The sequence below is a fragment of the Arvicola amphibius genome, chromosome 10 (assembly GCF_903992535.2).
Source record: "Arvicola amphibius chromosome 10, mArvAmp1.2, whole genome shotgun sequence".
Taxonomy (NCBI): domain Eukaryota; kingdom Metazoa; phylum Chordata; class Mammalia; order Rodentia; family Cricetidae; genus Arvicola; species Arvicola amphibius.
Window position 1 is genome coordinate 81,711,401 of NC_052056.1, and position 26,721 is coordinate 81,738,121.

The following is a 26,721-nucleotide window of genomic DNA, read 5'->3' on the forward strand; positions in this document are numbered from 1 at the left end:
AAGAAACAAAAGGGTAAGGGTAGAGACAAGGAGCAGGTGGTCATCTATGTGGTCGTCTGTGTGACAATGAGCAAGCATCGCAACAGCAGCAGAGACAGATTCTGACTTTTTACAAAACAGAGAAGAGGAAATGCTTAGGGCTACAGCTCTCAGACAAGCATTACGCCGGCACACAGAGTGACACAGTGTCTGTGTGGCAGGGCTGTTACTGTAATATAAACTCTTATCTTAGACATTCTATTGTATTTAATGGCTTGTCACCAGATGACATCACCTTACCTGCTAAATTTTCTCTCAACTTCTCCAGTTCAGAAGACAACATGTTAAATTCTTCCTCCTTTTGCTGCAGTTTATTTACAGTATCTATTAGGATAAAATTTAAAGTATTATATATATATATATATATATATATATAAAACGGGTCACCCAGAGCGACTGGCTTCTACGTCAGCCAAGCACATCCTCATGAACTCGGAGGACACGGACACTGAAAGCGTCACTGCGACAAGAGGGGAGCATGAGGCTCCACCGTCTCCCCACATCTGCACATCAGAAGGCCCCGTACCTTTCCTAGGCATGTCTTTCCTGCTTCCAATCAAAACCCAAAGCTTATCAATAGCAAAATCAGATAAAATCAGTCTTCTCAGGAATACTAAGATTTTAATATGGAACAAGCCTTAGGTCAAAAGAAGAAATGAGTACTTATTTTTCGAGTTTGAAGATTCAGGAAACCAATGGAATGCAGTTTTTCTGTGCATTGTGTGACTTACAGAATTATGACGTTAGACTAAATTCTGCACTCCCAAAGCCAGTCCCAGCCCTTAATGACACACCCTGAAACTTTCTGATTTCAGCGGACACACCTTGCATACTTCTCTGAACAGAGAGAGCCTCCTCTGAAGTACCAGCAAACTTTTCTTTCTGGAGAAAAAGAATCAGAGATTCATCATACAAAGATCTCAGGTGACAAAGACTAAACGTGTCTATCAGTTACAATGCTACCTATTTTTGCAGCTTGTTTCATTAACGTTATGCACTTAAAACATGCAGGCACCGATGAACTACCAACTGTGTACGTGTATACATATGAGTGGGTTTACATTTGCATGCATGCAGGTATATCTGTACACACATGTATGAATGGGCATATATATATGTAAGTGTATGCATACACATTTATATATGTGCTGCAGGAACATGCTGTGTCATGACTAACCCTCCAAGAGCTGCCTTTGCCTCTGAAATCTGCCTGAGGAGTGGGGATGTAGCTCAGTGAAATTGGTCTTGCCTAGCAAGGGCAAAGCCCTAGGGTGAATTCCTTGTAAAAAGGAAAGAGAGAGAGAGAGAGAGAGAGAGAGAGAGAGAGAGAGAGAGAGAGAGAGAGAGAGAGAGAGAGAGAGAGACAGAGAGAGAGACAGAGAGAGAGACAGAGAGAGAGACAGAGAGAGAGACAGAGAGAGGGGGGGGCGAGACAGAGAGAGAGAAGAAAAAAGAAACACAAAAAGAAAAGCAATCTGCCTGAACAATAAGTAGAGTTCTGTGTTTCTTCCCTCTGAGAGTATCCAGAGAAACCCGAACTAAATTCAAGCCTAATACCTGTGTCTGCAACTTTGAATTGCTTCATTTGTCACCTACTGTTAAAGGTCTCCTGTTCTAAACATAACAAGCTAAGCTAAAAGAACTTCTCTGGTTTTCCTCGAATAAATTTTGAAGTAGCTATAACAAGGAATCTTTTTAAAGAGTTATTGATTTGATTTTATGTGTATTAGTGTTTTGCCTGGATGTATGTCTATGCACTGCATACATTCCTGGTGCCCACAGACGCCAGAAAGGGGATATCAGAGCCCCTGGAACTCGATTAGTGGATGGCTGTGAGCCACCACGTGGGTGCTGTGAACAGAATCTGAGTCCTCTGAAAGAGCAGCCAGTGTTCTTAACCACTGAACAATTTCTCCAGCATCCCAAAGACATTTTTAATGAATATTTCTAACGGAGACTATTAAAAGATGAGCACATAAACTAGCATAAGCCTACAGAGTACCTATTTATATCGCTCACAAAGCCAGGCTTCCAGAGGCATGCGTTCTTCCAAGAGCATGTAGAGGAATATGCTTGCATTGATTTTTTTGTTTTTAATGTAACTCTTGGAATTTTAGAAGACAGGGCAGCAAAATATAGTACTTAACATATTTTTTAAGCTTTATTGTTATGCTGGATGTGGTAGCACATCTTTAAACCCAGAGGCAGTCGATTTCTGAGTTTGAGGCTACCCAGACCTACAGAGCAAGTTCTACAACAGCTACGATCATATAGAGAAACCTTGTCTCAAAAAAAAGATTTAGTATTATTTTTAATTATGTGTAGGTGTTATGTGGGTATGTGCATTTAAGAGTGTGCAGGTGCCCCTGGAGGCCAGAGGTGTGCATCTAATCCCCTCAAACTGGAGTTATAGTCTGTTGTGAGCTGTCTGACGTGGGTGCTGGAAACTGAACTCTTGTCCCCTGAAATAGCAACAACTGCTCTTAACCACAGAGCCATCTATCCAGTCCCATTTCCTTTGTTTTTAAAATTATTTATTTATTTGTGCATGTGTGTGTCCAGGTGTGGGCACATGCACCATGGTGTGCACGTGAAGATCAAAAGACGGCCTGCTGGAGTCGGTTCTCTCCCTCCACTAAGTCACTAGGGCTCAAACTCAAGGCTTCAGGCCTCTATCAGCCCACTGATAAATCTCATCAGCCCCTAAAACATTTTTTTTAAAGGACTCCAAATCACAAAATAGCCAGATGTAGTGGCACAAGCCTTTAGAGTCAGCACTTGGATTGTAGAGGCAGGGGGATCTCCATGAACTCAAGGCCAGCATGGTCTACATAATAAGTTTCAGGACAGCTAGAGCTACAAAGAAAGACCCTGTCTCAAAAAAGAAAACAAAATTCAAATCATAAAATGATTTGAAGGCCATTTTTTAAAATGTAGTATACATATTATATCCAGGACTGTCCAACAGAACTTTCTGTAATGTGACTACTAAGAACTTAACAGAGAAATGAAATTGAACTAAATGTAGCAATTTAAATTTATGCAGCTATATGTGAATGGTAATATGATGAACAATATAGCTATTTTTAAAGGTAGAAACTTGGGGCTAGAGAGATAGACTAGTGGTCAAGATTGCTAGTTCTTACTGCTTTTGCAGAGGACCCAAGTTTAGATCCCAGTACCCACAGCAGGCAGCCCAAAGTCACCTGTAACTCCAACGCTAGGAAATCTGACACCCTCTTCTGACCTCCACAGGTATTGCACTCAATGTGCACATACCCATGAGTACATTTGCATACACATAATTAAAAAGAAAATAAAATATTTAAGTAGAAATTTGAGCTCATGCCTACAATGCCAACAGTCAAAAGGCTGAGGTAGTAGGGTTGCTGTGAGTGTGAGGGCAGCCTGGGCTAAATAGCTGTACAGTGAGACTGAGAAGAATAGTAAATTGTAGCACAGACATATACTAAGAAACCACTGTGGGGCTGGAGAGATGGCTCAGAGGTTAAGAGCATTGCCTACTCTTCCAAAGGTCCTGAGTTCAATTCCCAGCAACCACATGGTGACTCACAACCATCTGTAAAGGGGTCTGGTGCCCTCTTCTGGCCTGCAGGCATACACACAGACAGAATATTGTATACATAATAAATAATAAATATTAAAAAAAAAAAAAGAAACCACTGTGGGGCTAGAGAGATGGCTCAGAGGTTAAGAGCTCACAACCGTCTGTAACTCCAAGATCTGAAATAATTGCAAGCAAAACACCAACGCACATTTAAAAAAGAACAACAAAAGAAGAAGAAAGAAAAGAAAGCACTGTGATCAGCAAAGTAGCAGAGCAACAGGGAGGCATATGGAGAAGCTACCGAGGTTCTCTGCAAGCTTGCATGAATACCATGGCCCACAATTACCAGCCTCAAGTACGGTCAAATTGTGGTGTAGGAGGCAAAGTAAGAGGGAAGAAAAGTGATCAAAGTTTTTGTTTATTTCGAAAGTCCTACAATTTGGTGGGGTATTACCTTTGGTCGGTTTGTTTTTGTTTTTTGAGACAGGGTCTCACTATGTAGTCTTGGCTGGTCTAGAGCTTGCTATGTACACAAAACTGGCCTGGAACTCAACAAGACTGGCCTGGAACTCAGAGTCTATCAGTCTCTGCCTCCTGAGTGCTGGGATTAAAGCCCTGTGCCACTACATAATTTGGGATTAAGAGAAAACATGCAAAAGCAGTATAATTTCCTAAGGCAGAATATAACCGAGTGGCAATTCAATTAGATAGCACACTGCCACACCAACAGAGGGCACTGAAGACCTGGACAGTTGTTGCCCAGTCAAAAAAGATGCTGAAGGCATGATGCAGGAAAGGATCTCAGTCAGTGAAACCTGGCAGTGCTAGGTATATATGAGTGGGAAGATCCATCTCTGTGCTTTCTAAAACCAAGCTGCCAACAACAGTCCAACTGCCTTACCAGAGGAAAAGAACATTTTTTTTTAAAAAAAAAAAAAAAGAAAAGTTATCGGGGATGGAGAGATGGCTCAGTGGTTGAGAGCACTGACTGCTCTTCCAGAGGTCCTGGGTTCAACTCCCAGCACCTACACGGCGGCTCACAACTGCCTGTAATTCCAGATGGCATCAGCCATGTGTGTGTTTGTTGTGCAGACATATATGCAGGCAAAACACCTATACACATTAAAAAAAAAAAAGCCCTGAGAGTCTAAATAAGGCTACCTTCCCAAATAAATTAAACTCCAGAATTTAAAAAAAAAAAAAAAAGAAAAGGAAAAAGAAAAGTTATCACTTACCTTTAATGCTTGTTTGATTTGATCCAGTTCCCTGGAAGGTATTTATCAGCAGCTAATATATTCAATTTAAAGCCGTATTTTTGAAGCAAAAACTGCAGCATTTTTTTTTAATGTAGAATGTTCTTTTAAATGGAAAAAGCCGGAAACGCTGAGGTTCAGATTCCCAACCGACAGGTACTTACCAAAGTCTGGAGCTCTTTTTCCAAAGTCTCCTTCACTTGACTGACTTCACTTAGCGTGTCCCGGAGGCTACTGAGCATTAGCTCTTTCCCCTGGAGCTCTGTGGTAATGCTATTAGCCTAACACCAAGTTACATGGTACAGAGGCAAATGAACAAAAAAGAAACAAAAACTGATAAGGAAAAATGAAATGTAAAAAAAAAAAGGGAAACACAACAAAACTACATGAAAAAGTTGTTTTTTGTTTATTTGTTTTAATTCTAAGAAGCCAGTAACTTAAAAAAAAAAAAAAAAAAAAAATCAGTTCGAGGTATGAGAACCTTGGGGGTTTTTTGTTGTTGTTGGGTTTTTTTTTTTTTTTTTTTGAGACAGGGTTTCTGTCTACTCCTGGCTGTCCCAGAACTCTCTATGAAGACCAGCCTGGCTTCAAACTCAGTGTATGTCACATCTAGCCAAAATATGTTAAATTTTACTTATGTGTATGTATGTTTGCCTGTTTCAGTTTATGTGCTCATAAGCCATGTTGTTCATAAGCCTGTCAGAAGACAGCATCAGATCCCCTGGATCTAGAAACCAAGGCTGGGTCCTCTCTGCAAGAACAGTAAGCATTTTTGACTGCTAAGCTTTCTCTCCAGCCTCTAATGGCTTTTTTCCCTTATTTTTTATATTTATTTTATTTATTTATTTTGGCTTTTCAAGACAGGGTTTCATTGTGCAGCCCATTTATTTTTTTATATTTTTGATGTGTTTTTTTTTTTTTAAGACAGAGTTTCTCTGTACCTTTGGAGCCTGTCCTGGAACTAGTTCTTGTAGACCAGGCTGGTCTTGAACTCAGAGATCCGCCTGCCTCTGCCTCCCGAGTGCTGGGATTAAAGGCATGTGCCACCACAACCCAACATGGCCCATTTATTTATTTGTTTGTTTATTATTTGTTTGTTTGTTTGGTTGGTTGGTTTCATTTTTTTCGAGACAGGGTTTCTCTGTGTAGCCCTGACTGTCCTGGAACTCACTTTGTAAACTAGGCTAGACTCACACTCACAAAGATTTGCCTGCCTCTGCCTTCCGAGTGCTGGGATTAAAGGCATGCTCCACCAACTACCACCTGGCCCCTAATGGCTATTTCAAAAAATATACTACTTTTCTACACCTAAATTTGAACATTAACATGGTCTAAAGCAGGAAGTGCTGGTATTTACTTCCTAAATGAGCTAACTGATCAAATTCACTCCTGATCTTTAAAAACCCTAGTGCTGTGTATGTAGCTCAGTAGTAGAGCCTGTGCTTAGCATAGACAGACCCTAGGCACCTTAGAATGGTAGTCTGCATTATTCTGTATATCTGTATACTTAAAATACTTCAACACTTGAGTCATATTTAAAGATCCACTAGATATTAGCAATTAGAACCCAGCTTTAATCTCTTCTAGTTAACTTGTTTTTTATTGCTATTTCAGAACCACATGCGACTAGAGACATTTTTCCTGTAGCTACTTTATTTTCAAGTTTGGTTACTTAGCCAACTTTTGTTGTTTATCTGACTTCACCTCCCTCGGTTTAGCCAGCACAATTTCTTCTTTGCCAATAGAGCAGCTTCTTCCACAAAAATCATTCCTCACCAGTACCTGAGCCCCACTAGTGGCAGGACTGGGAAAGATTCCCCTGAAGAACGGAAGCTGATATTTAGCAGAGCTTGCTGGCAGGAGACATAGTTGGTAGATATTTTCATTTCCTAATCCTTGACAAGGATTTATCTAGTTTTCCCATTTCCCCAAATAAAACACACAAAAAGGAACGGCCAAAAAAATAGAGGCCTATGCCTATATTAATCCCAGGACTTAGAAGACCAAAGCAGGGGGACCATTGAGAACTCAGGCCAAGCTGTCTTGAAAAAACAAAAACAAAAACCACAAGGAACAGGGATATAGTGGTACATGTTGTAACCCCAGCACTTGAGAGAAAAAGGCAGAAGGATTATGAGTTCAAGGGCATGAGTTCGAGGGCAGCCTGAGGTACACACTAAGATCCCCACCTCCAAATGCAAAGGTTGGATGGCATGGTGGTTTGAATGAGAATGGCCTCCACAGGATCATAAATTTGAATACTTGATTTCCAGCTGATGTACTGCTTGGGAAGTATCAGGACGTGTGGCCTTGCTGGAGCAGGTGAGGTTTCAGAAGCCTACACTATTCCCAGGGTCTCTCACTCCACCCCACACTTATGGATCAAGATGTAAACTCTTAGCTACTGCCCTAGCACCTGCCTGTCTGCCTCCTGCCATGCCCCTAGCCACAATGATCATGAACTCACCCTTTGAACTGTAACTCCTTCTTTAAGTTGCTTTGGTCATGACATCTTACAACAGTTTCTTCATCGTGGCATAAAAGTATGTTCATAATGCATACCATACTTACTTAGTTGCGAGCATGGCTTATCTTAGCATGCTAACTTACAGGTAAGAAGCACTCCAGCGTACGTGTTCTACTTTTATCCCTCTATAAGCAAGGGAGTGATGTGGGCAGAAAGGGTTAAAAGAGAGCTCTGTTTTGGTTTATTGTTTTTTTTACAGGGTCTCTTTATGCGGTCCAGGCTGGCCTGAAACTCAACTGGAAAACCTCCTGCTGCATCATCCTAAGTATTACAGGCATGTACCAATATGCCCAGTCTGAGTTTTTAAGTCAATCTCTCTCTCTCCTCTCTTTCCTTCATATTCACCTTAACACCACTGTTTTAGCTCTATTTAAATAGAGATTTTTTTTTAAAAGAAGCTCTATTTTTAAACAGCCTAGAATTGAATAGGAGTTTATATCATGACCAGGAGATAAGGTTTCCAGATGACAATAAAGGAAAATTCCTATGTCTGGCCATTATTTGTTCTGATCTCATATGAAAACATACTTGAGATCCTCAGAAGGTATTCTATGATACTCAAGTGGGTGCACCACACAATTCCTGTTAAATCAGGGATTTTGAAGATGAATGACTTCAACTCAAAAGTAACACACAATGAAAAACAACAAATGAAAAAGGATAAAGTAAAAATGACGGAGATGTCAGTACAAACCTTGCTACTTTCAGCGTTCCTTTCCATCTCTAAATTTTTAATCTGCTTTTCAGCTCCCTCAAGCTGCTGTCTAAGTGTCTCGATTTCCAATTTACCTTCGGAATTGGCTTTCCGAAGTGCATCAAGATCCAAGAGCTTTTCTTCGACAACCTTGAGCTGGGATGTAAAATTACCAATGACCTTAGTTTGTTCATTGTACTTGGCTTGCAGAACCTCTAGCTCCTTTACCTTTATTTCAGCCTCCTGCAGTTTGTTTAACGCATCTTCCATTTCCACTAGATGCTGGTCTTCTGCACTGTCCAGTCTCGCTTTGATGGCCTCTAGGCTGTCCTCCTTCTCTTTAATGACTTGCATCAGCTTGGTCTTCAGGGTCTCCATCTCTTTTGCATGAGCAGATCGTTCAGAGTCCTGTTTACTCTGTAAAGTTTCTATTTCATGCTGATAATCTAGTCTCAGTCTCTCTATTTGTGTCTTTAACTCAGCAAATTCAGCTGAGTCCGTTCCAATCCCTTTGCTGAAAGACACCTTCAGCTCCTCCATGGCCTGCTGGTGGGACCCGATGGCGGTCTCCAGCTTGGACTTCCACAGAGCTATCACGTCGGAATTTTCCTTGTTGGCGTGGTCAAGCTTGCTTCTCAGGGACTCGTTCTCTTTGGAAAGCTTTTCAGTGGCAGCGTGAAGAGCCTTGATCTCCTTCTGAAATGTCTCTTCCCGAGCTCCAAAGCAGTCCGCCAGAGAGGTCATCTCGTTCTGGTGGTCAGTACGTGTGGCTTCTAGCTTTTCTTGCAAAGCACTTATTTCTTGCAAAAGAGAAAGAGACATATCCACATCCCCGGGAGGCTTACTGGACTCTAGCCTTCTTCGGAGCTCAGCTACTTCCTGTACTCTCAAGGCTAGGTCTTTTTCTAGTTCCATTATTCGGGACTTTTCTGACACTGTAGCCACCTATTAACAGCGGTCATAAGAAACAGAGAGCACTGAAATAGCAAATCACTGATGATTTTCTTCGTTCTGAAGTTCTTTACAAACCCCCCAGAATCAAGCAAAGTCAGGCTATTACATGTATTAATGTCTCCCTCACTGAGATAATGTCTTAAACTCAATTCTGGAGGCTCTAACATGGGATTAAAATCTTTTGCAAAATATCAATACAAAATAGATAAAAAAAATCTTTAGCAAACTTCCACCATTATGAAATCCCAAATGCATATTGAGCTTACCTCACTCCAACAATATCTGTTTCTCCTCCAAAGACACTTAACCAGGAAGCATTCATTATCTGATAATAAGTTAACAGAAATAGTAGCTTCCAAAGTGCTCAATAACCTGCCTCCTGGAAGAAAGCAAGCTCAGTTGGCCGGTTTTTCCTCCTCTCTTCACCCAGACTGCGTTCAGCAGCACTTCGGGTGCTACTCCATCTGCGGCTGGTGACTGGAGCCTGACCTGCCAGTTACAGCATGCAGTCACCAGCCGTGTAAGACTACGCACTGAAACATGGCTCATCTGAAGCAGGATGTGCTGGGACACACATCAGAATTTGAAAAGTCAGAGAAAAGCAAACATAAAATATCTTAATGATTTCAATTGTCATTGTATGATGAAATAACTTTTTTAGATATACTGTTTTTATATTTTATTTAAATTAATTTCACCTATAACTTACTAAACAGTTCATGTGGGTATCAGAAAATTAAGATTCTGTATATGTGGCTTGCATTCTACTTCTATTAGATAAGAGGGATACAAGATCTAACATCATCCATGTTTCAGTGAGAAATGCATCAACTGAAGAATAAAAGCCTCAGTTGGATAATGAAGAATTTATTGGCTTCTAAAAATAACATTAAAAGATAACTTACCTGCAATTATACATTAGACTCTCACAGAAAGACCCCTCTCTGGCTTTTGTAACTCTGTCAACACTCTGACGTACGCATCTTGTTTCCCTAACCCAGTGGTTCTCAGCATTAGTATGTACACAATGGAATGTGTGATTTAATTACAAGACTCTTGCTACTTCCAAACACTAGGATTCTACCTGAGCTCTGGAGTTTTAAGGGAAAAAAACACACACACTTTCTCAACTTGTGCCTTTTAGTCTAAGAAATTTTCTACTGCTTCCTCCTAGGCTCTCAGTTCCGTACAAAGAATATGTGTGAAATGGTGTCTTACTTAACTAACCTGGGAAACAGAAGGGGATACAAGTAGTTTTAAAATCCCAGTGGTCCCAGATTTCAACAAACTTTCCCTATGTTGCCTTTACAAGGACAGAGAATGCAGGACGAGTGTCTTCTGCTTCCTCTGCCCACCCCAGTATGCTGTGATGCTCAGTAAGATGTGCAGAAGACCAAAGGGAGAGATGCACTGCAGTCACTGCTCAGAGCTGACTGAAGCTGCAGTACTTCATGGTTATATATATATATATATATATATATATATATATATATATATATATATATATATGCTTGAGACTAATCATGCTAATTCATTATATTCTGTTCTCAAGAGAGGGGAGGATCCATGAATTTCTCAGATATAAAGCATCAATGAACCCCTTGCTGCAAGGTCACAACATAAGATCATCAAATTCAATAGGTGAGAAAGCGTCAATTCAAATATTAGGATGACGGTTCTTTATGTGGTGCTCTGTCACTTCTATTTGAAATTTGACTTCACAAAGTCTGCCCTCAGTTGCAATTCTGCCAGTTTACGGCCATAAAGTCAGGAACTGTTTCTTACCTTTGCTCACATTTCTGCAGCACCAAGTGAGTGGGTATGAACTGGACTTAAAGGTTAGGGAAATTAAAATGCTTTCTAAAAAGGACTTCAGGGGGTGTGGGGATTTGATGGACCACTGGTTATTTTCACACTTGGCATACCAAGAGTGAGGACCAACAGAAGACATTGTTATGGAGGGCTGTAAACTCTAATTTGAAATGGCTGCAGAAGTCCATTTGCAAATGGATTCCTTATTATCCAACAAAAAACAGTAAATTTATTTGCTGACAAAACTAAGACATGGGTTTAGAAGTAAAAACAAGGTGTATTTCCTTACTTCAGTCACACCAAGGGTCTCTATCTCCTGAGCCCCATGGATCCCCAGGTCAGGTCTCGCACCCTCCGCCTGTGCACAACGGCACCAGACTGTCACTTATTCTTCTCTCGCTCTTTCAGTGTCTCCCACCAAATATGCTGGGAACCTTCATTCATTTCTGAAGCCAACTAAAACTACTTCTTTCTTCTCCTTTTTGCTTTTGCATTTTTTAGACAGGGTCTTAACTCTGTACTGAGACTGGCTTTGGTCTGTGTGGCCGAGGCTAGCCCTGAACATGTGGCAATGCTCCTGTTTCAGCGTCCCAAGTGCTAGGATTACAGGCATGAGCCACTATCCACCTTTATTTATCTACTCATTTATTATCTGTATGTATGTGTCTGTGCACACCCGTGTGTGTCTGTATGTGTATATGTACACAATGCATATGGAAGCCAGATGAAATAGCAACTGTCTTCCTTAGGCTCTGACCACCTTGGTTTTCTAAACAGGGTCTCTCATTGACTTGAAGTTTGTCAAGTAGACCAGACTGGCTAGCTACCAAGCAGGTTTCAGGAATCCTGTCTCTGCCTCCCCAGGGCTGGGATTATAAGCGTTCACCACCATGCCCAGCTTTTTTCTCCTTGGGTTCTGAGGACTAACCTCAGCTCCTTATTCTTGCAAGACAAGCACCTTACCAAATGAGCTATCTCCCTACACTCTTTTCTTCATTAGGAAAAAAACTTATGATTGAGAAAAGGAAGATTATTCATTTGTCTAAATTTTATATCAATGATTTCATACTGAAAGAATTCCTACAAATACTGTTGATTCAAAAGAAAAGTCAGGATAACAAATTTGATTGGATAGATAAAAAGTAATTTTTTTTAAAATTTAAAGTTAAGGCCAATCACAGTCAAACATGATTTAACAGGTATATACATGAATATATATTTTTACATGTGAGTGATGCTGATTATCTCTTTTAGCACCAATTAAAGGAGTCCATCCTGTAACGATTAAGAGCACAGATTCTGGAGCCAAATGACCTGGAGGGAAATTCTGGCTCCACTATTACTATTTGCTGTGTAATCGTAAACAAAAATTTGAACAACTTTGTGCTTAGTGTCCTTGCTCTATAAAAGTCTATAGAAGGGTGAGAATAATATCACCTACTAAGAATGCATGGCATGACACTTCTATAGGTGTTTTAATATATTAATTAAAACAGGAATGATGCCCAAGCCCCAAAATAATTCATTCTTTTCCCAACACACCTGTTCTTTCTAACCTCTGAGATTTTTAACCTTGGTGACAGAAAGAAGGGAGATGTGAGCTCAGCCATTAAGAAGAAAAAAAGAAAAGAAAAAGATAATTGGGGTCAAAGTCCTTATAATATATCATCAAAAAGAGCTAATGTTTCCGTTTCTTTTTCTCAACAGGCCAGAGCATGGGCAGGAAGCAGAATTACTAAAGCCCTGTGACTGGACCATGAGGGCGAGAGGACAACTGGCTGCTTTCGGAAACTGGAGAAATACAGTTGTGGGCGACCGTGGAGTTTTATAGTTTTAAGGTTTCTAATCTGATTTTGGTTGAGTCTTTACTTTTGACAAAATACTTTACATAAAACACCTGCACCTACTCTGTGCTCATGAATACCTGAGCGGAACTGAGACCAAACTCAGGCTGAACCACTGGGTCAAGGCTCAGGCCAACAGCAGGCATGTCACCCGATGTGTCCACCACTCACACGCGTGAAGCTGCTTCATTAAATAGTGAAAACCATTACCCTAGTGTCTTCTAACTCCCTCTGGAGTTTGTCAGCTTTGGTCTTTTCAAAGAGCAGGCTCTGTTCAAGCTCCTTAATGCGGGCATGCTCCAGTTTGGTCTGCGTCTGTTAGTGAAAGGGAAGAGGGAAAGAACACAACAGTGCCACCATGACATGCCAGCACGAGAGGAGCGGCGTGCAGGCCCAGCCACCAGCACGTTCTGCCAAAGGATGGACATAAGGGGAACAGAGAAAGAAACAGGATGGAGCTGCAAGGGGAAGAGGGAGTGAGGATGGACACTATGAACAAAGGAATGAGGATGGGAGGAGGACATGAGCTAGTCTGTTGAGAAAGAAAAAATGGAAAACACATGAGGCAAGATGAAGTTTCAGATGCATGCAGCCAAAAATATGTTATCTTGATAAGTGAAGTTTATCAGCACAAATTAGAATAGTTAATACTCCTCTATCATCTTCCTTCCCTCCCTCCCCCAGCTATGGCTACTTGACATTAATGTGTATGTAACTGACTCAGGGACTTCACAAGGTTGTCTGACCCTCAAAAAGATCACCACTTTCACCTATAAGTAGAGAAAGACAATGCCGCAAATCTTCAAGCATTCAGTAGGTCCCCAGAACAGATTGTTGGATCTGGCAAACAACTTGTAAAAAAAAAAAAAAAAAAAAAAAGAGTAGAAGAATCATTTTAATAAGAATCTGGGCTGGGTGTGGTAATTTAAACCTATAATCTCAGCACTTGTGAGGCTGAGGCAGGAGGATTGCTGCCAAGTACAAGGCTAGCCTGGGCCAACATAGTGAGTTCAAGAGCTGTGCTATAGGGTAAGACATTGTCTCAAAAGAAGAATTATATATGAAGGAACAAGCCAGGCTGGTGGTGGTGTCTGCAGAAGTGGGCGAGGGGCTCTGGCTGAGGTTCTCTATAGCAGAATACGAACTGCAGACGCTCTAATTGCCTCCCAACCAGGATTTTTCAAAGGCTTAACTGTCTGTGGAGAAGAGGGGAGGATTCAAGATTACAAAAACAATATTAGTAACGCTTACCCACCACTGCCTCTTCCTCTGAAAAAAGTCAATTAAGAAGATCACAGCAAAAGAAAAGTTACACTCCAGATGTAAGGGACTTATTTTTATCCTAAAATGAAGTCATTCCTTACCAGCTCAGAAGACAGGAAGGGATGACAATGCAGTATGAGTGGGATCCTCGGGACCTCACACTCACTATGACTCCCTTTCCACAAACGCAGTTACCTGACTGGGACCCAGGCGGTTCGCTCTGCCTAACAGGTTCAAGTGTGGCCGAGTCGTGCTCCACTTGAAATAATCCTCGTAGTAGTCTTAAAGTACTTCCTCCACCATCTCTGCTACCCAACTTGTCACTAGGACAATTGACTGACGATATCAGGATTAACTTACGATATCAGTCAAAACAATTAGGGGCAGTGAGAAAATTGTAACAGGTCATAACAAAGTGACACCTGGCAGTATAGAGCCTGAGTAGACAGTCCAAGCTATGAACATGATCATTGGTATTCTGGTGACTGCAAGGCACTCAAGGGGTCACTTTGTTTATGAACCAGGCACAAACAACCAGTTTTTTTGAGACTGGATCTCATTATACAGTACTGGCTGCCCTGGAACTCCACCTGGAGCAGGCTGGTCTCGATCTCAGAGACCTGCCTGCCTCTACATCCTGGGATTGAAGGTGTGCACCACCACACTCAGACAGTCTTCACTTACACTTTCTATATTCTGTTGTCTGGACAGTCCCCTGCATCCATGTGTACTGCAGAGAGAAGCTATTCAATACTCTTCTTCTACAAGAAAATAACTTAATCCAGATCTATGTAGTTACAGTTATAGCTTCAGGAATTCAAGCTCAAGGAAAAGGTCACTCACTATGTGCAGATAAAAAACAAATATCCAGCCAGGCATGGTGATGCAAGCCTACATAGTCCCAGCACCCGAGGAAGCAGAGACAAGGAGATAGAGGTCAGGTTATAGAGCAGATTCTAGACCAGCCTATAATTCCATAGCCAAATCCCATTTAAAAAAAAGCCAAGAGAGCTGGTTTTTACTAGTTTCAGCACTAAGCAGCTTGAGGCAGGAGGATCACCACAGGTTCAAGGGCATCCTGGGCTACAGAGTAAGACCTTGTCTTTAAAAAAAAAAAAAAAAAAAAAAAAAAAAGAGCCAGGTGGTGGTGGTGCACGCCTTTAATCCCAGCACTTGGGAGGCAGAGACAGGCAGATCTTTGTGAGTTCGAGGCCAGCCTGGTCTACAAGAGCTAGTTCCAGGACAGGCTACAAAGCTACAGAGAAACCCTGTCTCAAAAAAATCAAAGAAAAAAAAAGAAAAAAGAAGAAAGAAAGAAACAAAGAAACAAACAAAGAAAAGAGAACCTGGAGGTGGTGGTGCAAGCCTTTAATTCCAGCACTGGGGGTTGAGGCAGGGGAACAGGGCAGGCAGATCTCTGAGTTCGAGGCCAGCCTGGTCTACAGACTGAGTTCCAGGACAGTCAAACAGCCAAGGCTATACAGAAAAACTGTCTCAAAAAACAAAACAAACAAAAATTAGAAAGAAAGGAAAGAAGGGAGAGAAGGAGGGAGGGAGGGAGGAAGGGAGGGAGGGAGGGAGGGAGGAAGGGAGGGAGGGAGGGAGGGAGGGAAAGAGAGAGAGAAACAAAAAAAAATCCATATACTATTTCTCTCATTCAGACCTTCCAGCTGAGTGAAGCAAAGAACCCTGCCCCCCCCCCCCCCGCTTATAGAAGGGGGTGCTCCACAGTGGACTTTTACCAGTAACCCACCTCCATGCCACAGCCTGTGCTAAAAGTGTGACACTGAACAGGACAGCCCTTTAAAATGATTGCTTTCTGAGACAAAGATGTGGCATCCCAAGAGGAAAATCTTGGGATAAGGGCTTGGAAGGAGAGCAAAGGCCTTGCAAGAAGCACACAGAGAGGCAGGAGGGAGGTCCCATGCACACTGACACTGGAGGCAACAAAACCTGTTCTGGATGGAGAGAAGAGAGAGACCCAGATCACTGAAGTAGCTTCGCAAAAAGGAACCCTCATCAAAATGTTAATGTGAGTTCTCTATCTCAATCAATAGGTGGTCAGAGAAAAAGTGTTTGTTTTGATTTTGTTCCTTTGAACTGGGAAATCAAAGTGAGAGGATTCAGGTCTTCTCCACTGGTGGCACAGCTGGCAGTGTGTACAAGAAGCAGTGTTCTGGAGGCCACTTTGGTAGTCTATACTGGGGGCAGAATCTCAGAAAGAAGAGGGAGAACCAGCACCAGCACCACACCTGGTAGCACTGCTGCTAGGAAAAGCTCCCTTGATGACAGTAACTTAAAATATCCTGTATATTCAGGGAGGAATACTGGCTTCTACTTGCAGACAGGAGGAATAAACACAAGCTGGGATTTTTTATCAGCTACACTGGCGAGCAGTGGGAGCATGCACAAAAGCAACTGGAAGCATGTAGGCTGGGGTCAGGAGGTCAGACTACTCGGGAAGTGTCTCCCAGCATTTCCACAGCTCTCGGCTCAGGTGTTTATGCTCCCCTCACCAGCATCCCTTTTGAAGTCATTCTACCAAAATTAGAAAACATGATGAGTGAGGTGAAGGAGGCCATGCCCTCATACAATTTCTTTCCTTTTTAGTAAAAGGTCTTTAAAAAGCAAATGTTTACCTATAATTAAACAGATTAATCCAAAGAACTTAATCAGTACATACAGTTTCTTAAAGATACAAATGCACTTGCTTTGAAAGCCACATGCACAGCAACACTAGGGGAAAGTCCCAGGGTCAGATTATGCAGTTAGTATTTGAGTGTATCAATAAGCACTTTAATCTGGACCAATCTGAGTTAAGGGAAATACCCACACAATTAAGTGCTCTCTTACATTCTCAGGATCTTCAGAAATCTGGCTCTTTTGCTATCAGTAAAAAAATAAAAATAAAAAAGGAAACAAAAGAGATTCAACTAAAGTTTCAATCTGTGTTAGGGTTTCAATATAACTTTTTGATTAATTTCAAGTAAGTTTATCAAACAGACTATACTAGCCTACTGCTAATGTAAATATTTTAACTCAACCTTTTCCAACCTCGAGAGGCGGTAATCCTCATGAGTTAGATGGTGATATGAAGTTTCTAATGAGACTTTGGGGTGTTTTTAAATGGATGAAAACAACACAGAAGTCAGCTAAAGGATATGACTACATATGAGATGAGTGAAGAAGGTTTCTATTAAATTATTAATGAGCCATTACATTCTAAACCTTATAAAATCACAACTCAGAAACTGTTCCCTTTATTCTTTATTGACTATAAAAATATATCTATTTCCAAAGAAATCAGAGTTCCTGTTTGGAAGGACTCCTTAAATTTAAGCCAACAAACTCCAAAATTTTGATGGTGGCAAACAACAACAAAAACAACAATAACACACACACACACACACACATTGTCTGCTGGGCATGGTGGTGCACAACTATAATCTCAACATCTGGGAGACAAAGGTAGGAGGATTGCTACAAATCTCAGGCAAGCCTGACTTGAATTGTAAGTTCTAGATCAGCCAGCTACATAGTGAGGCCATGTCTCTAGGTCCACTCAATATTCAAAGACTGTATAGACAAGTACAATTTTTACAAAATGTTATGAACAATCTTACAGAAACTTCAAATTTTGAAAAAGTTAATAATTTATATTTGTCATATATGTGGCAGTGGCTTAAAAAGCATCCAAACCATTTAACAGCAGTATCTAATTCAAAACTAATTGTAATTGTTAAGAAAATAAGAAATCTACTATTATAGGAAAATGGGTGGTTTGTTTGTTTGTTTATTTATTTATTGAGCCTGTCCTGGAACAAACTCTTGTAGACCAGGTTGGCCTTGAACTCACAGAGATCTGCTTGCCTCTTCCTCTCCAGTGCTGGGATTAAAGGCGTGTGCCACCACTGCCCGGCTGAAAATGGGGTCACTTTTAAGTATGCCACAGAAGTGGCATAAATTGCTCCTGGTTTTTGGTAACTACATTATTTTAAAAAGAAACTATCTAATCCCTGGCACCAATAAATAGATAGATAGATAGATAGATAGATAGATAGATAGATAGATAGATAGATAGATAGATAGATAGATAGAACACACTATTTACTTTTATAGTGTTATAAAGGATTTGTTATGCCCCACTACAGAACAAAGCAGAGCCACAACAAAGATGCTTTGCTATGCACTATTATGTTGAAACTTAGTTTTTTTTTTTTTACAATGCTATTTCCAGCATCTGAGGAGCAAGCAGAGTCTTACTAAGACTGTCTTAAGACACACTGCCAGATTTATGACTTGATTAAATCCAATTAGCTTCTAATTTGAAGCACAAGAAGAGTGCTGAACATTTTAATTGCTGATGGATTAGGATACTGCAATCACAGGTGCAAGAACCAACCATCCTCAGCACAACCCAAGTGACCAGAGGCAGGATGCCCGACATCCTCTTGACCAGCTGTTCTGACAAGGATCACTGGCCCAGTGTATCGCTCATATTTCTCAATACTGGCATCCAGAAAGGCTTTAGAAAGCTAGAAGGGTTTACCTCAAGATCGCCTTTGGTGATTGATTCTTCTTCTACTCGGAACTGAAGGTCCTCAACCTTCCTGTGGGGTAAAACCGAAACGAAGCACTGAGGAAAGTGCTAAGGAATACCTTACCCCACAGCAGACAGAAAGAGCAGTTCCCTGGTGAATTTAGTGTCCTTGATGAAAACAAACAGCATAGAGACATAGATAATAAAGGTGTGCATCTTTAGGGCACTAGTGTATAAAAGCTGTGCTGTAGTTATTTGGAAATTCCAAAATTTTATCTAGATATCAACTCTAGAAGGCATTAAGTAAAAAAAAAAAATTTTGAAAAGAAAAACAATCAATTGTTTCCCTTGGGCACACATACCAGAATGGATCAATCAATCAAGATCAGATCAACCAGGGTGCTGGAGAGATGGCTCAATGGTTAAGAGCACTGGCTGTTCTTACAGAGGACCTGGGTTCAATGCCCAGTATCCACATGGCAGCTCACAAATGTCTATAACTCCATTTCCAGAGACTCTGCCACTTTCACTCAGACATACATGTACTCAGTGCACATTAAAAAATAAGTCTTAGCCAGGTTTGGTAGCACATGCCTTTAATCCCACACTTGGGAGGCAAAGGCAGAAGGCTTTCTAAGTTCAAGGCCAGCCTGGTATACAGACTGAGTTCCAGGACACAGAGAAACCCTGTCTTGAAAACAAACAAATAAGATTAAGTTTCTTTATAAAGACTAGGTAAGTGAAACCAGGCTGGAATTTCCTTTAGTGATGCTGACTAAAGCTATCCTCGGGAAGTTTAGCATTCAGTATCTGTTAATTAAGTATCTGTTAATCAAGCCATGTCTAAACGATACCAGATTTCTTGGAGAAGCTCCATCAATGCCCATCCTCTCCACATATCAGAGGTCAGTTTCGGCTGAACACAGTCATTTCCTGGATTTTGTCAACAAAGTCGTTGACAGTAAATTTCTTGCTAAGACAACATTGAAAAAAGATTACATTCAAGGATCACCTTCTCTCCTCTTCTAGTTGGTTGAGAAGCTCCACTTTCTCCCTATCAGCAGCTTCTACCATTGTTCGCAGTTGGTCCATCTTGGCTTCCAGTTCCAGGACATGCTGGGGAAGCAAGAATGTTAGTGAGTAGCCCAGGGATACTTCCAAATGGGTATGGCTAAGTGTGACCACGATGGGTGGGCATCAGTCTTGATACATTCTAACACTTTCTATCTCAGTTGGTTACTCCTGGCAACTTTCCAGTAAACTAGATGACAAAAAACTCCACATCATATAGCAACAGAAGGCAACAGTAAAACAAGTCTCAGCTTTTCCAATATGAAACATATGTCAATAATAATCTACAAACAACATCTGTGATCACTAAGGCCCTAGTAATGATCAGTTAGTGCAGACAGACTCAAAGCCTAGACATAAAGACCAAATGGCTAAGATAAAATCAAGAAGAACACAACTTTATGATGATGGACACTGGAACCCAGAGCACAGCTTTCCAACAAGCTCAGAACTTGATCCTCGCTTCCTAAGTTCAGCTCCAGCTCCCTGGCTCCAAACACCAGGCACTCTTTTTAGCCTCATCACTCAGTTTAGAAACCACCACCATATCCACAAGATCAACGCCAGACTTCACCTGGTCATGCCCATCTCGGGCCAGGGCTAGCTCCTGCTCTATCTCCCCCACGTGGCTGGTAGCCTTGGCCACCTCGGCCCGCTCCAGGTCCCGCTCAGCCAGCAGCTGTTCAATGTGCTGCTGCTTCTCCTTCAACGCCTCCTGGAGGGCAGTGGTGCCCGAGATCTTGCGGGCGTAGCGGGAGGAGGTTTCAGTCAACTGCAAAGGAAAGTCAGAGAAGTGAAGGGCGATGGTGGTACCGGGGAGGAAAGGAATGAGCAATGCATGCAGAGCAGGCATCTCCTCGGCAAAGCAAAAGTGTGGCCCCAGCTTGTGGGTTTGCAAAATATTAGGCAAAGTTCTCACAAAAAACAAACAAACAAACAAACAAGACCTCTTTAAAAAAAAATAAAGAGATAGAGAAGCTCACAGCAAAGTTGAGAGGATGTTTAGAAGATGAATGTGTAGCTCAAACATGGGTCCTTTGAGCTCAGCTGACAGGGACTGCAGGAATCTAGACAGTTTTCACAAAACCCATTTTAAAACTTTGTCTAAAGTCAGATATAATGGTTCACATCTGTAATCCAGGACTCAAGAAGCTGAGGCAGGGGAACTGCCAATGAGCTCAAGGCCAGCCTGGGCTATAGAGTAAAACCCTGTCTCAAAACAAAGCAAAACATCCCAAGGTTCTTTAAAATACTTCAGCCTGAGCTATTGTTATCTTCTGATAACAACATCTGGCCAACCTTTTGATCTTGGTTTTAAGGCTGAGTTTGTAAAGCTTCCAAACATCGTTGGAAATGAAGACACCACTCTCAGAGCCACAGCTCTTCAACTGATGGAACAAGTGGATTTTTGTCAGGATTTCTTTGCAAAGGAAAAACTTGGGAGATATCACGCTGGAACCTGGTCTCTAGGATTTGGATCCCAATCACTAGATATTTATAAGATTTAAAAGCAAAGTCTGGGTGAAGAAAGACAGTCAGACAGTCACACACAGAAGGAAAAGGAAATGAGAAGATGGAAAAAAAGGAAAAGAGAAACCTATGAAGAAAAAGAAATGGTAAGTGGGAAGACAACAGGGCAACAGTGGGGCAGGAAGGAAGAAGGAAAAGAGAAGGACAGGAGGTAGAGACAAGGACTGGGGGACCCTGAGAAAGGTTTTCTTGTCATTTATCCATCTCTGTCTTGAAGCTAACAGTCAGATAAAACCCAGAGGAAATGACCTGCCAAAGTGGCAGCAGGAAACTGGACAAAATGAAGCACATTCTTCTCTGCAGGCTGGGAAGGTGTTTGAAAACAGCTCCATCCTTAGCAAGCATTTGTCCAAGGCCTTGACTTAGCAGTTGCTGGATCCAGATCAATTCGCCCTTTGCTTCTTCTGCTCTAGGTCAGTCTATAGAGCCCTCATCTCAGGGAGCAGACAGTGGGGATCTTCATCAATTAATCCATCAATCTGATGACTATGAGGGCAAAGGAATCCAATCAAACTTACACTGCCTTTTTTTGTTCATTTTGTGGAATTTCTTGAATTATTTAAATATACTGGGCACAAATTCCATTTCTCTCTTTTTAGCATTAGTCCAGCTTTCCCGCCTTGCTGCACGGTTAAGTTATACTTCTCACTAACATCTCCTTGAGTACATTAAGTGTGAGGTCACCAAACCATGTGCACAGATTTGCCGCAAGGGCCCATGAAAACTCATAGGGATGCTGAAGGATTTGTAAAATCCCAAAGAAATGCAAGGGTAGCTGTTGAACAGCCTGCAGATGACTAGATCAGGCACTTCAGTCTCAGTTCGATTGTGATCTACTCCGTTCAACAGCACCATGTCTGCAAAGTTGGATGCTGGGAACTGTGAAGACAAAAACAAGTACTGTGCACACATCAGGGTAGCACAGGAAAGGAAGGCCCCAGAGATAAACACAATTCCAAGGTATGACAAGATGCACAATGCCCAATAGGAACATGTTTCCTAACAGCGAGACACTATAGTTACTGAAGAAGTAACTAAATACTAACTTTTCTGGGGGCTGTAGAGATGGCTCAGTGGCTGAGAGTCCTTGCTGTGAAATCGTGAGACCAGAGTTCTGATCCCAGCACTCACCTAAGGAACCAGGTATCCCACGAAGGCCAGCTCCAAAGTGCCCGAAACACACCTACATGCATGCACGCACACACACGGATAAATCAATCACTCAAAAATATTAACTTTTCAATTTCTATCTACCAAACACACCTCTCAAGAAAAGTTAAAATCACATCATGTTATATCCCCATTGTGCTCTTCATGTCATTTCTATCAGAAACTATAGCTACCCCACAGAAATATACCAAGAAACAAAACTGTCTCACAAGACAAGGAGATATCTCTTGATAGTTTTCTTCTATAAATGAACTGAGCTATGAGAAATCAAAACTTGTCTGCTAAATGTTAGGAGGAGAGACTGAAGGATACAGGGAGAGCTTCGTATTCCCTAACGAAATGGACATAATTTACAAGCTGGTAACAGCTCCTCCGGGAAGGACTCCTCCAGAGCAGACATGCCATGGAACTGTTCCAAGACTGCAGAGTAGACGTCCATGCCGGGATGCCCTGAGCCTTTGCTCTCCACCTCCACTCCATTGCTTCTGTGATATTTTTCTCCTGAGAATCATTTTTAATTGTACTGTTAAGGATGCAAACTAAAACAGTCAGAGATGTGTTTATTTTACCTGCAGCTCACTGGCAGGAGAGCATTACAACCACCTAAGAGACTTCACCGCCCCCCTCCTCTCTCTTCCTGAACAGAAGGTAAATGAGATCAAGGACTGGAACCCTGGTGCTGAAGTCACCATCTTACTTTCTAACTGCCTCGAGTCCACATCAAAAAGTTGACATCCTGAATTCAGGTGGGAATAGAATCTTACTGCCATTTCTGATACAAGCAACACCTGCCTTGTTTCCAAGAAATGAAATTATGGGCAAGGAATGACATCAAAATAATCTGAAAACTATGTAATATTCACAAAAAGAACACGGTGCTGCTTTAGCTCCAGCAATTCCACCTTCAATGCTCTAAAGGAGAAGAGAAAAAGGGACCAAGAGAAAGAGATGAAGAGAGAAAACAAAACCTAACAAAGCTCTTCCTAGCATCTTCATGTTCCAAAAGGTCACTCAGAATCATCTGGTCCACATAGGAGCACTCACACATTAGTAGTGGATTAGACTACACTAAAACTATAAAGCATTAAATTCTCTCAAAATACATTAGTTCCTAAAATTGTTAGAAGTCAAAGAGAAAGAGACTTATGTCCACATGAATGGGATCCCTCCAATTTCCCTGGCATTTGGGCCCAAATAATTTCAAAGTAGTTACTACAGACTTCCCAAGAACATGCATTAAAGCTACTATGAATAAAAGTGCCGCTAAAATTCCTATTCCAAAACTCATGTACTTGCAGGAGTCACAGTTCCAAAACTGCCTTGCACAGACTTTCACAACAAGCTACAGCCGACACTCAGAACACACAAGCAAAGCGGGGCACTGGCTGTGGGCATTTGGTGCCTCAGGAAAAAGGGGAGGCTTACTAGTCCTGTTCGGCTGGGTTTGCTGCTCACAGAAGAGGCCACGGAACTCATGGAGCTGAGAGAGGAGGCAGAGGGGCTGCGCTTCAGGTTGGCGGGCGTGGTGGCCATCACTCGCCTCACAGCAGCTGCTTTGGCTTTGGCTGGTGTCGTAGAAGGGAAGCCAATCTTTGCCACTTTGTGGACAGGAGCAAACAATCCATATTTGGGCTGACATTGAAAATACCTTTAGAGATAAATAAAAGGAGGAACAAATACAGCTTAATGACAAAAAATAACAAGTATAACCAAACACTCTTCCAGCTCAAAATGTGTGAGATTATGTAAGGACATAAATAGTTCTGTTATGTGATAAATGTAATAGAGGCTTAGGGACCCCACTTAATAAAGTCATGACAAACAAGACCAATCACACAAGTCCCTGACTCTGGCAGATTCACCAAAGTAAACTAGAAATGTCAGTTATCTGAGGACACTAGAGATTGTTGCAATTACAATGCTTAAGTAACAGGATGGCTTTGGGGCAGAGGATGTGGCTCAGTGGTAAAGGCTTGCTTCCGAGTGAGAGACCCGGTGTTTGGTTTTTTTGGTTTTTTATTTATTTATTTATTTTTTTTTTTTTTGGTGTTTGGTTTTTGATACACAGGAAACACACAAAAAAAAGTGAGATGGCTTCATAATCGTTTTTACTGAGAGATTTTTATCTCTGTGAGTCATCATGTTTGGGGGGTATGTTCATATGCGTATATATGATAGGTCAATGTTAATTAGATGTCATGATCAACATACTGTATACTAATAATGACCATGCATCATCTCATACAGCTGCACCCAAGGTTGTCAAAACATCTGAAGAGGAAACATTCTAAGCCAGGCATGACTCCATACACTAAAATCCAAGCACTTCGGAGATGAAGAGGATCAAGGAGCTCAGGAGCAGCCTTGGCTACTTGAATAATTTGAGACCAACTTGAGCTATGTGAGCCCAAAAAGAATTATGAGAAATCCTTGTACATCCCTCTGTACTCCAAGGGCAGAGCAGGGGTGCTCTTACAACAGGAGGGGCGCTCGGCAGCTAGTTCCCCAAGCACAGATGGATTCCAATCAGACATGAATACACATTTTACAGATGAATTCTAATCCGACATGAAGACACATTTTACATTTCTTTTTCTAACAAAGGCTGTTACCTTCTCTTTGCCACAACTCTTCTCCTGATGCTCAGGAACTTGTAGAGGCCCACTACTTTCTCTCTTTTTTTGGTTTATGTTTTGTTTCTCTGTGCTGCTTTGGAGCCTGTCTGGAGCTCGCTCTTATAGACCAGGCTGACCTCAAACTTACAGAGATCTACCTGCCTCTGCCTCCAGAGTGCTGGGATTAAGGGCATGCACCACTACCACCCAGCTTGAGGCCCACTACTTTCAAAAAAGAAAGCCAGAAAGAATAAAATCTTTGCTGTGCAGAGTGATACTCAATGGTCAGCTGGTCGAGCATAGTTGGCAAACTCCAGAACAATGAGAAATCTTGAAGCTGACACCTAAAGCTTTCTTCTGGCATGTACATATGTGCATATGAACACACATTAAAAACAAACAAACAAACAATATTTTCTAGTTAGGTCCCAGAAATAAAAAAGTCTAGATGTTGTGATATACACCTTTAATCCCAGCACTGGGAGGCAAAAGCAGGTAGATCTCTGTGAGATAGAGGCCACTGGTCTACACAGCAAGTTCCAGGACAGCCACAACTACATAGAGACCCTGTCTCAAAAAGTAAATAAATAAACAAACAAATGAGTGAATAATAAATAAATATAAAAGTATAGCTCCTAGGATGGATGAATAGACAGACAGACAGACAGACAGACAGACAGACAGACAGACAGACAGACAGACAGACAGACAATAAAAGTATAGCTCCTAGTCAGTCACAGTAGCTCGTATCTTTAGTTCTGATACTTGGAAGACTAAATTGGGTAGGAAGACTGCCAAAGTCCCAGGCTAGCCTGGGTTACACAAGCAGTCCCAGGCCAGCCTGTTCCAAAGAGTAAGAAAGTCTCACTATACAAAACAAAGTGTATAGCTCATCAGACAGCCATTTCCACTTTATTACCCACGTGTGGTGAGTTCTGCTAGCGCACACCTATATGTATGAGGGAGAAGCAGTATCACACAATTCCAAACCAACCTTGTTCCAGCAACAGCACCATCATTCTTCCCCAATGGTTCATCTAATTCCACACCACACCACTCCCCCTTGGCAAAGTCAGTCTCTCCAAGAAACCGGACTACACCAGCCTTAGTGCCACCAACCTAAAAGAAGAATAAAAGGTGAAACTTAAGATAGAAAACATCCAATAGCTTATTCCTTGTGGGCCTGATAGACGACGGGTGGTGTGCTCCGGCTTGCTTTGTCTTCTCAACTGTTCTCAGTCCCGAAGGGCTGCTCACCTGAGTGACACACTGCTAGACTAACCTGATGTCTGGCGCAGTCCAGTAATGAAACATTCTATATCATTCTATATAATATGTAATCATTAAGGCTTTTTACCAAAGTATTATCTTACTTAGAAAAACACTTGATACCAGGCCAGCAGGTAGACTCATTAAACCCCAGCCTGTGAGCCTAGCAAGTGCATGCAATCTCTGGTACCCACATAAATGTGGAAGGAAAGAACTGATCTCTTTTTTTTTTTTTTTTTTTTTTTAAATATTTATTTATTTATTTATTATGTATACAATATTCTGTCTGTGTGTATGCCTGCAGGCCAGAAGAGGGCACCAGACCCCATTACAGATGGTTGTGAGCCACCATGTGGTTGCTGGGAATTGAACTCAGGACCTTTGGAAGAACAGGCAATGCTCTTAACCTCTGAGCCATCTCTCCAACCCGAAAGAACTGATCTCATAAAATGTGTGCCCACAAATACACACACACAAACACACACACACACACACACAAAATAATAACAAATAAAATAAATTTTAGAAAATGCTTGATTACTTCAGAGCAATTTTCCTGGTTGGAAATAAAT

At 41.5% G+C, this 26,721-nt stretch overlaps 1 protein-coding gene across 8 annotated transcripts in view; it reads right to left on the reverse strand.

The window, feature by feature from the left end:
• The window catches only part of Clip1 (CAP-Gly domain containing linker protein 1), a 123,141-nt gene that overhangs the window by 53,028 nt on the left and 43,392 nt on the right, over positions 1 to 26,721 (reverse strand). For 4 of the 8 annotated variants that reach the window (XM_038344659.1, XM_038344660.1, XM_038344661.1 and 1 more), the window contains 11 exons: positions 25,875 to 25,999; positions 23,691 to 23,913; positions 20,140 to 20,337; positions 19,507 to 19,610; positions 18,504 to 18,564; positions 16,808 to 16,840; positions 12,902 to 13,006; positions 8,082 to 9,026; positions 5,025 to 5,141; positions 864 to 921; positions 280 to 363 (listed from right to left, as the gene is read on the reverse strand). In XM_038344659.1, the coding sequence (XP_038200587.1) occupies positions 280 to 363; positions 864 to 921; positions 5,025 to 5,141; positions 8,082 to 9,026; positions 12,902 to 13,006; positions 16,808 to 16,840; positions 18,504 to 18,564; positions 19,507 to 19,610; positions 20,140 to 20,337; positions 23,691 to 23,913; positions 25,875 to 25,999 (2,053 nt within the window). The remainder of the gene's footprint in view (positions 1 to 279; positions 364 to 863; positions 922 to 5,024; positions 5,142 to 8,081; positions 9,027 to 12,901; positions 13,007 to 16,807; positions 16,841 to 18,503; positions 18,565 to 19,506; positions 19,611 to 20,139; positions 20,338 to 23,690; positions 23,914 to 25,874; positions 26,000 to 26,721) is intronic. The other 4 variants (XM_038344664.1, XM_038344666.2, XM_038344663.1 and 1 more) reach the window with 3 other exon arrangements.